Raw genomic sequence first — 11,042 nt, forward strand, 5'->3', positions numbered from 1 at the left:
AAAAAAAAATTCTCTGTTTTTTTTTTTGGGAGAGTTTTTTTTTTTGCTATAGGGCACATGCGCTCGCCAGAAAGACAGAGAGAGAGACAGAGACAGAAAGCGAGAAATCACCCCCCAGGGGGGATGGCCACGCCACAATCCCTTCTCCTCCTTTCTCCTCTCAGGATCTTGGGCACATACGCACACGCGCCCGGCGTTGAGTCTCAGTCACCAGGTCCGGAACTCGAACCACGGTTGACTACATGGAGTCCTGCAACATAGCCATTAATGCTAACTGCTGGTCCTGCAAAAAAAATCCCTTAAAAAAAATTCCAAATGGATTATACTTTTGGTCCCAAGTCTAAGACTCTTTACCTAAATGCCAAGTCATAAAGTTTTCCTCCTATATTTCCTGTTACAAGTTTTATAGTTATACACGAGGCATGACGTTTTGGTAAATGTATTTTGTTTTGCATACAAATAGTCAGTTTTCTCAATAGCAATTTCTCTCCATTGAATTTCTTCTGCATCTTTGTCAAAAATCAAAGTCTACATTTTATGTGAGTCTATTTCTGGACTCTCTAGTCTGTTTCATTAACCTATGTATCTGTTCCTTTGTATCACACTGTCTTAATTAATTAGTTTTACAGAGATGCCTCTAGCTTCATTCGTTTTTTCAAAATTATCGCTATTTTAATTAACTTTGCCCATCCATATAAATTTTTTAAATTAGATGGCATATCTATAAAAACTCTGCTAGGATTTTGATTGATATTGCATTCAATAAAGAAGTTGACTTGGAACCAGGAGACGACATAAAGGTTATGCTGCTGAACGCTCACAGAGTTGACTGCAGCTTGAGTGGGCTCAGTGGCTTGAAATTCACACCAGGTGCATGTCCATAATCCCAAGAGGAGAAGAGAGGAGAAGGCACAGCAGTGTGGCCATCCCCTGGGGGGTTGGGGTAGGGGTGATTTCTCACTTTCTGTCTCTCTGTTTCTACATCTCTGGCAAGCACATGTGCCCTACAGCAAACATTTCTGTGAATGCTCTGTTAGCTCTACACCTGTGTACTGGTTTTCATTTTGGTTTCCAATTGTACAATGCTAGTACATGATGACTGACTTTCTTTGTGTCGATCTTGCTAAATTTATTTATTCTTTATTTTGTTTAGAATCTTGGAAGTTTTCATAAACCATGTTGTGTATAAACAAAATTTTATTTCTTTTTCAGTGTGGATGCCTTTTATTCCTTTATCTTGCTTCACCATACTGCCTGTTTGGGTGAGTTTTGTCATTCTGTGGTTTTCAATGAACTGGTCCATTTAATCTAAGCTGTTTTATGTACACAGAAGTTTTTCATTTTTTAGCAATGCTTCCTTATCCGTTTAATATCTGCTGGGTTTATAAGGATACCCCTTTCATTCCTTATACTAATAATTTATATCTTTTTATCCTGCTAAAGGTTTATTAATTTTAGTGATCTAGTCAAGTAATCATATTTTGGTTTAATTGACTTCCCTTATTGTTTTCAGAAATCAATGTTAGTGATTGCTACTCTTATCGTTTCCTTCTTTATGTTCAACTGGAGTTTTTCTTTTCTCTTTCCTAGTTTCTTAAAGCAGAAGCTTAGACTACTGACTGGCAGGATGCAGGGTGTGTCAATCCAGCAGGCCCTCAGGTGACTCGGGCACACTTGCTAGTCTTGGTGCTGTCAAATGGCTCTGTGGGCTTCCAACAAACCTCCCTCTTTTTCCTAAACTAGATTGTGTTTCTATCCCTTGGTCTCAAATGATCCCTAGGAAGGCATTATATGCAACATTAACTCGCATGCATCTACAACCCCATAAAACAGGTTATATGCAAAAAGAACAAAGAGAAGAAAATTCACATTGCTCTGGTTTACCATGTGTGGCTCTGCCCAATACCAAACCCTGTGCTCTTTCAAGGAACCTTTTGTTAAACAAATCCAGTAGTGAAGGGCACACAAGACCAGAGCAGTTGAGGAGGGCACTGGCTTCCCACCTGCCTCATAGGACACCTTGGACATCCTTTGGCCAGGAAGCATCCTCCTGAGCCACAATGGACACACAGCTCTCAAGCAGCATGCTTGCTGCCTTCAAGATCTGCCACCAGGGCTACTCTGCAGCAATGCTTCCAACTTCCCCAGTTATGCCTGGCCAGGACATCGGATCTTCTTGAGTGAGTGAAGAGTGGAGAGCCAGCTGTCATCTGCACTTGCCCCATTACCCAGAACCAGGCTGTGACCCATCAGGCCTTCCAAAGAGGGCCCAGAGGGCTGAAGGCACAGGGCATACCTGCCACCTGCCTATCCTGAGGCTTCCATGGGGTCTGGAAAGCAGAACTCAGCTTTGTCTAGGGACCAGTTCTCCCTGTGCCAGGAGCCTGGAAAGCCATGTGTGGGCAGGAAGATTTTCAGGATGATACACACAGACCCATGTTCCCACGCTTGTATCTATCTCTGACCTGCAGTGTCCTGAAGACAGCAAGGAGACATCTGTAAGGGATGGCCTCTGCCTCCATGGATGGCTACACACTCTGCAGGCTAAGCCCTGGCAGGCCTGGCTTCCTGCCTACAGTCAACCTTGGCCACTCCAGCCTACTAACTGGTAGCAAGTCCATGACCATATAGCTCTCCTACCCACACGAAGCAAGTGAGTGCTGCAACACCCCTAGGGGCACCTACTTACTGAGGAAACAAATGGGTACCTGAACCCTAACTGGTGGCTCTCAGAGCCACTAGTACTGGCCTGTTGGGAGGACACCATGAAAACATCTTGGATCCAATAAAATGAGCCAATGTCCACACCCTCCAGCCCTTCATGAATCCCCTCTCTCGGCATACCAAGAACTTGAGGGAGCTGATACAGAGAAGTACCTTCTGCATCACAGTACTCCATAGTCAGGAACCTGGGCATTTCCTCTGGAAATGTCTCTGTCCCCCTGGAATTGTAGCCTATTAACCTCTGCTAACTCTGGGCACCTCTGTGCCTTAGCAGGGACAAGTGAAGCTGGGCTGATGGAAGGCATGGTGAAAGAAGGCCCACCTGAGACTACTCAGGGACTCCAGATGAGTGCGGAGTCTGGTAAGACATGAGCCCACATAGCAGGGGCCCATGTGAATCTCCCAAGGGCTGGACAGCTACTCACGTGTTGCACACGGCCATCGTCTGACATGTCTCTCCTGTGCAAAACTCTGAGATTGTGCTATACTGTAGGTTGATATGGTGGAAAAATGTAGTTGCTGAAAGAGAAAGGGAACAAGCCAGATGTGAAAACTACCATGGCTGGATCATCCAGTCTACCTCTGCTTCTAGCCTACCCATGGGCCGCACACACTCTTCCCAGCCAGCAGATGGGGCTGCTGAGCAACTGCTCTGGGGGCTCCTCCAAGATAAGATTAGGAGAGGTTTAGAGGAGGGGAAAGGGGGAAGGAAGAGAAGGAAATGGAGGAAGGAGAAGAGAGGGTGCAGAGGAGGGTGGCTGACTCTCTGATAGCTACAGCCCTGCAGCCCCTCCCTGCCCGGCCCCGAGCCCGCGCACTGTTGCTCGCCAGCCACTCGTTGAGGTCGATCTCCCGGGGCAGCACTACCAGCTCCTTGAACTCAAAGTCGGTGATCCTGGACTTGGTGTGCTCAGGCTCCAGATACACCTTCTTCTCCTCTGCAGCAGGCTTCTTACCGTTGGGCTTTGCTTTAGATTTCCTGCCAATAGAGAAGCACAGAGTGGTTACCACATACCCAGACCACAGCAGGTTTTAAGGATGATCCTGACCTCTCATGAGGTCGTTCACGGCCAAGTGTAGGTGTGAAGGGGGGCCACCCAGAACTCCACTGGGGGAATCTCGCCATCTCTGCCAGTGTTCAGTGGGACACCAAGGGTGTGACTCTGCTCCAGGGAGTGCCAGGTGGGAAGCTAACCTGCATAGCGGCCTTCCTGGTTACCGTCAGGCTGTCAGGGCCATGGCCTGAGCAGCTAAGCCATCCTGCCTACACGGTGCCAGCAGGACACCAAGACATCAGGCTTATGGCTGGCATGAGCCTGGAACCTCCGTGGTGGCTACATGAGGACAGCTCACCCTGTTGTGCACCCCAGCCCCAGGGTTAGTGTAAGTGTGGCCCTGCAGCTATGCTCCTGACACAAACCCCTGGCTAGACCAAAGGATTGGAATCACTCAGCTCAGCCCCTGATGATCCCCACAATTTAGAGCTTTTAAAGCCAAAAGCCACTTTACTAGAAGGCTCGCCCACTGCAGAGGTGTGTGTCCTCTTGCAGCCCGACACTCATCAAGCACTTCCTGCCTGCCAACACTGAGCTGAGGCTCACCGCACTTCCAAGCAGGCTATGGGAAGATGTCTCCTGTTATCACCTGGTTGTGAAATACAGCAAAGGGCTCACCCTCAACTACAGGAAACATGACACTTCCATGAGGGTGCACGGTTCCAACAAAGATTCAGAACAGGGGTGACCACGGGCGGCCTCAGGGGCTGAGCCCATCCCTGAAGAGACAAACTTGCCATCATTCTGGCACCACAGAGCAAGGGAGACTCCCTTTTGAAAGATATGGCTGGCTGGAGAAGGGACTCTCATAGTACAACATCACCAGGTCCTTTGCCACTTTCTGCTGAGCAACCCAAGTGGCAGCTGGACTGGCGACACCCCTCCCCCACCAACACCGGCTGGGCATTTACTAATACTGCTGCCCTCAGGGCTTGCCGACACAAACCTCACAGGGGTTTGAATGCCCACAGCAGCACTCCTGCTTGCTGCCTGGCATCTGGCCAAGTGGAAGGCACAGTCTCAGAGTGGTATGGATACCTTCAGGGTGCCAAAGTTCTGCCCATGACATCAAGATCCCTGTCATAAGCAGGTCACAGCACAGCACAGCAGGGTCTCCACACTAGGCAAATGCCAGCTGCCTTGCTCACTCATGTCCCTTCCCATGCATAAGGCAGGACTCTGGTACTGAGAGAGGCAAGGCAGAGGTAGGTATGTGCACTCAGGTGTCCTTCTAGGACTCAGGAGCCAGGCCTCGCGGACACTCGGACATAGATAGAAACTGCCACTTTCTTCACTCAACTTTTCTCTTGCTTTGGAAATTTTTTTTTTCATAGAAATATGTTGCTATGTTAATACATGGTTGCCTTATTATGGCTAATTTTTTTTTTTTTGGCGAGGTTTTTGCTATAAGGAGCATGCACTCGCCAGACAAGAGAGAGACATAGAGACAGAAAGCGAGAAATCACCCCCCAGGGGGGATGGTCACGCCGCAATCCCTTCTCCTCCATTCTCCTCTCGGGATCTTGGGCACGCACACACATGCTCCCGGTGTGAGTTTTAAGCCACCAGGTCCAGGACGTGAACCGCGGTCGAATACGTGGGAGTCCAGCGACATAGCCATTACGCTAACTGCTGGTTACCATTATGGCTATTTTTAAAGGAATAAATACATATTTTTAAAATGTCTGTTTTCATTTGAATAGAGAAAGTAGCTAAGACCCACAGAAGAAAGCTATTTGGTCCTGAGACATCACCCTTTTCTCAGCAAGGGATCCTGACGTCCAGGCCAGCTGCCCCTGACTGCTGGTGCCAGTGCAGAGACCCAGAACCTGGACTCCTCCAATGACAAGCATCTAAGCAGGCAAAAGAGATGGATCACTTCTATGGAGGAGGAGAACTGCCAGAGTCCCCACAGGCCTGGGATCACTGGCCCAAGCTCCTCGGCCAGAGCCTCATTTGCCAAAGTCACTGTCTTCATCACATAGCAAAGACTGTGCCACACAAAATGCACGTCTAGGGGCAAAGACATCTCTGATCTGACACATTCACAGTAAGCTCTACAGGAAGGGACCTCAGACTTCTTGAAGTGGTCCTGGTCAGTCTGGCCCAACAGACAACCATGTCCACTTTTATGGTCAAGAAGTGGGGTGTGGGGCAACCTGCAAGGACAACTGGTGAGGCCTGAGGCTGCAGCCTACCAATCTACTTGGGATTCTCATTCCATTTGAAGGCTCCTGGGAAAACTTGAGAAACTGAAGGTAAACATCCCCAATAACGCAGCTGTTGTCTGGTTCTTTTTGAACAATTCTTTAATGGTAATTTTTTTTTTTTTTTTTTTTTTTTTTTGGCTAGAGAGCAGGTATGCTTCCTGGAGAGAAAGAGGGAGAGGGGGAAATTGAGAAAACAACCCCTAGGGAGGATGGCCACCCCACAGTCCCTTCTCCATTCTCCTGTTGGGACTTTGGGTACATGCACGCACATGTGCCCAGCATGTTTTTCAAGCTGCTGGTCTGGGACCGAACTACAAAGTTGGCCATGTGGGATCCAGCCACCTACCTACCATGGCTCTGGTTGGTCCCTAAAGATCACGATTTTAAAAACAACTATAAATTGATGCCAACAGGTGGCAGAGTGGTTAAAACATGGGATTCTCCCACAGCTGACTGTGGTTAAAGTCTTGGACCTGGTGGCTTAAAACTCATGCAGGGTGTGTGTGCATGCATGCCCAAGAGCCCAAGAGGAAACTGGAGGAGAGGGGACTGTAGCATGGCCATCCCCCCAGGGAACGATTTCTTGCTTTCTGTCTCTCTGACTCCTGTCTCTCTGCCGAGCATATACACCTTAAAGCAAAAAACTCTGAAAAAATAAAAAAACAACTATAAATCGACATTGTCATGAAGTCTTACTGACCAGGGATCATATGTGATCATAACTTTCAAGGCAGTCGTAAACTGCACCAGCCCCCGAAAGGGAGAAGTCAGACCAGGCCGAGGCCACACTTGTTCCGGAAGCAGCGGCCTCTTCGGGTACACCGTCCTGGTGCTGAAGGTGTGACTATTCCAGGCCTCCACTGCACCTTGGCAGCGTCCTCACAAACAGAGGGTGGAGGTGAGCAAACCGGGGCACCCAGCACCTTCTAGGACTCAGTGCCTTGGAAGGGAAGGAGAAACAAGCCTCTTCATTCCCAGCTCTTTCCAGTTGGCCAGCCTGCTGTTGCCCCTGGGGTCCAAATGAAAGCCACTGAGGCCTCATACAGGAATCAGGCTGGGCTGTAAGTTGGTCACCCAACCTCCTGGCTGGCCAAGATGCACAGCACTGGGTGGCAGCCTGGCCTGGAGCTCTGAGTCCCTGTCCTCCACCGGCCCTCATGGAGGCCACCATGCAGGGTGCTAATGGGGTGAAGGTCTTTGGGCTTCCTGACCTTGTCCCTTCCCCCCCTTTCCTCTGTTTTGAAAAGTTGCTAATGTTTTAAGAGAAAGAGGAAAGAAAAATGCTTCCCGAATGCCAGGAAAATGTTTTCTATTCCGCTTCTCACAGCAGATCTTCGCCTTAAAAGGTAACGTGTGCTCAGCCTCCCAGGGCAGTCCAGGGCAGCCTGAGCCAGGCAGGGGACAGGGGCCAGGCCCATCCTGGCTGTATAGCTACCAACCCTGCTCTCTCCCATGGAGCAAATTCTCTAAAGATGGAGCTGAGTGTTTTGCCAGGGCTGAAGCGCAGGTGTAGATGTGCCACATGGTGTGAGCACATCAAGGGTCACAGGCTGGGACGGGCTACGATGCTGAACTCTGTGCATCTGTGGCCCAGCAACCCAGCAGTGAGCCTGCCAGCCTTCCTCAGAGTATACAAACAGCTCGGACAGGGGGTTCAGGGGCATCCAGGGTTCTGCAGCCATCCTCAGGATGCATCCACTCTTCACTCCCAACCCTTCTCCTGACCCTGGGTCTTTGAGCACTGATGTCTGCTGGGTTCATGGGCCACCTAGTAGAAAAGCTGTGACCAGTCGGGAAGATACTGTGCCCAGAGGAGGTGGCCAAACCTTGTGCTAGTCTCCGCTGGGTCATGCTTCCCTTTGTGTGCCTATTACCCAGGGCCAGCCTGGGACGCTGGAGCTCGGCACACCTTGGAATTACCTTCCTTTGGCCAGCCTCTCTGGATCCCAGTATCAGGGCCTTTTTTCCCCCAGTCCTCATGGGCAGGACCATGGGCACTGGCCTGAGGGCAGCAGGACTAAAGGGACACATGTATGGTCCCTGCTGCAGGAAACACCTGTGTAGGGGCTGGAGGAGGAGCCCCAGATGCACCTAAATCTCCCAGGCCTCAGTGCTTCCCATCTCCTCCAAGAAGCGGTTCCCAGTGAAGGCACTTTGGCTCCACAGAGTGGAAGCAGCTGCTCTAACCCAGGCTGTTCCTCTGCCAGCCCACTCCAGTCCCAGCCAGAAAAGGCTGACTCGAAATCTTAGAACATGATGTTGCTGAGGCTCCCCGTCCTTTCTTCTCGCTGTCACTTGTGACTGCACCAAATGGAGAGAAGAGAGCACTGTGCCTCCCACAGGCTCACAGACTGTGAATCAGGTCCGGGGTCTGCCCGGCGTCATGGCCTCAGGGGCCAAGCCGGTGCACCTGTCCGAGAGCAGAGAGTTTGAGCATCTGGGGCTCCTCCTATAGCCCCTACACAGGTGCTTCCTGCAGCAGGGACCACGCCTACAACCTCAGAGCGTACATCAGGATGGCCACCTCCCCCAACCCCTTCCTGTCACTTCCTGCTCCACATGAATATTGTGGAGCCAGAGCGGGTGAGAGGGGTTCCTGCCCAGGCCTGAGGAATACAGCTATTCCAGGAGGCGTATTCCAGGAGGACCTGTCTCCCAAGCCTTCCTCAGGGCTCTCACATCCCTCAATCAGAGCATGTCCATGCCGTGGTCCACTGAGACCCCTAAAGCTGAGGCTCAGTGACATCATTCCCCAAGATGCACAACACAAAGCTCAGCACTGACCTCGCTGCTCCGTTACTCCGGACAGACCGGGAGGGAAGAATGGCTCTCACCCTCTATGGGCACGACAGCTCACAGCTTGGCACCAACCCCAACCACCTCCCAGGTCTCAAGTGGGGACTAGACACTGCACTCTGACACTGAGGACTCCCACCCGGGTGACATTTTCTCAAGTTCTAACTCCTGGACCTGTGCAGAGCCTCAGAGGCCAAGGGGTAGGGAGACCCCCATGGGACCTAGTCCCATCCACCACACTGCCTGCACAATCAGAAGCTGTGGAGAGGGACACGTGAGCCGTTTTCTTAACTGTCTGTTCATCCGCCGGTCAGGTCAGTACCACCGCCGGTGAGGTGAGACAAAGCAGGCTTGCACCAACCCATCGTGTCCTCTACAAAGTAACAGACCTGTTTGGACGGAAAAAGCCAAGGCAATGAGAGAAAGGCATGCAGGTGACTCTGACCCAGATGTCCTGTGAGTCAGATGCTGCTCACTGGCCTAAACTTCCAACCACAGCCAGCCACTGCCCAGGGAAGGCCGCTGCCACATTTCAACTTGCACGTTCTCCTGACACCTGGCCTCAGCCTCTGCTCCTGTAGGGTATGGTTGGGACATCCCAGCAGGTCAGTCCTGTTTCTGTCTTCTGAGGAGCTCATTCTGGCACCTGGCCCTCTCCCACCCCATGTCTATCTGCCGTGACCTGCACGGCAGAACATGTGTTTTGAGGGGGGCGGCTATGGATTAGAAATAAGCATAAAAACAAATGCAAAAAGACACAGAAGTAGAGAAAAACAGGGTCTTTGGTGGTCTTGACTGATGCAGCCCCAAAAAACACATTTCTACATGTGTTTAAAGGTCAGATCTGGCCACTCTCCACATAGACCTCTGTGCACACGTGTGCACACACATGCATGCATACATAATCCTACAGAATACTCCACACACTGAGAACGCCAGTCACTGCTATGGTTTGAATAAGCCCCCAGATTTCAAGTGCTGGAAAGTTGGCCCCCAAATATGATGATGATATTTGGAAGCAGGGCCTTCGGGAGATGATCAGGATTAGGCAAGGTCATCAGAGTGGTGCTCCCACTCCCATGACGGGAGTGGTGGCTTTTTAAGAGGAGCTGATGGAGGCCTAGGCCTGTCTGGATCTCCACATGACGCCTCCTGCCATGCCAGGATGCAGCAGTGGAAAGGCCCTCACCAGACGGCAGCACATCGACACTGGGCTTTCCAGCCTCCTGAACCATAGGCTAAATAATAAATAAGCCTCTACTCTTCAGAAACGACCTAGTCTGTGGTATTCAGTTAGAGTGACAGGAAACGGACCAAGACAGGCACTGTTCCTGACCCCAACCAGCAGGTGCCACCAATGTGCCCACATGGCCCAGACCTCACACCTTCATATGGAAACAGAATGCCTTGAACAGACTGATCACTTGGCTCTTTGGTTCCTCCTTGTGATTCACTCTCTCCTCATTATAATACACAGGTGACCATGCTGTGGGAATGATCCCATGAGAAGGAAGACGGAGCCAGAGGTACCTGGCGCCAGTCAAACAGATATACCCATGCATTCTGGAGCTCAGTAAACGTCAGCAGGCTTGGCTCAGCTCGGCACCAAGAGTTCTCACGGTAGTACTGACAATGTAAGAGCTACTTACTTTGACTTTAAAAATGATGACAGGTTGGGACCAGCAGATGGCAGAATGATTGCATTGTTGGACTCCCACATGGCTGACCATGGTTCACCAGGTGCGTGTGCGTGTGTGCCCAAGATCCCAAGAGGAGAATGGAGGAGAAGGGATTGCGGCATGGACATCCCCCCCGGAGCGTGATTTCTTGCTTTCTGTCTCTCTGTCTCTTTCTGTCTCTCTGGTGAGTACACATGCCCAACTGCAAAAATCTCTCTTAAAAAAATTATGACAGGCAAATATAAAATTCCTACATGAACGAAAACTGATTTGACTCTAAAATATAAACATTTTGAGCAAGGGCTGAATCCTTCAAGTCTGCCCCACAAACCCCACATCCCCAGGTCCCAGGCCAGGCAAACAGAGCTACCTGACCATGAAGTAAGGACTGGCCTGGTACCACAGCTCCTCAAGGGTCCCCTTAGACACACACACGAATGCACACACACTCAAACACCAATGCCCTCACACCTGTATGCATGCACACGCACACCTGACTAAGTGGTACGGAGGGGACAGCACCACTATAGCAGGTAAGGGAAAGAGGTGAGAAAACTCACAGCAAAGGCTTTATTGGC

The 11,042-nt window shown here is 50.5% G+C and overlaps 1 protein-coding gene across 2 annotated transcripts in view; it reads right to left on the minus strand.

The window, feature by feature from the left end:
- MOB2 (MOB kinase activator 2) overlaps positions 1-11,042 on the minus strand; it is a 17,562-nt gene that overhangs the window by 5,624 nt on the left and 896 nt on the right. Inside the window, exons 1-3 of one of the 2 annotated variants that reach the window (XM_014583075.1) lie at positions 9,078-9,126; positions 3,543-3,703; positions 3,150-3,243 (exon numbers count right to left, since the gene is read on the minus strand). In XM_014583075.1, the coding sequence (XP_014438561.1) occupies positions 3,150-3,243; positions 3,543-3,703; positions 9,078-9,088 (266 nt within the window). In that variant the 5' untranslated portion in view covers positions 9,089-9,126. Of the gene's footprint in view, positions 1-3,149; positions 3,244-3,542; positions 3,704-9,077; positions 9,127-11,042 lie in introns of those variants that run through there. The other variant, XM_006165760.3, reaches the window with a different exon arrangement.

The sequence above is a fragment of the Tupaia chinensis genome, unplaced genomic scaffold (genome assembly GCF_000334495.1).
Source record: "Tupaia chinensis unplaced genomic scaffold, TupChi_1.0 Scaffold144019_1, whole genome shotgun sequence".
NCBI lineage: Eukaryota > Metazoa > Chordata > Mammalia > Scandentia > Tupaiidae > Tupaia > Tupaia belangeri.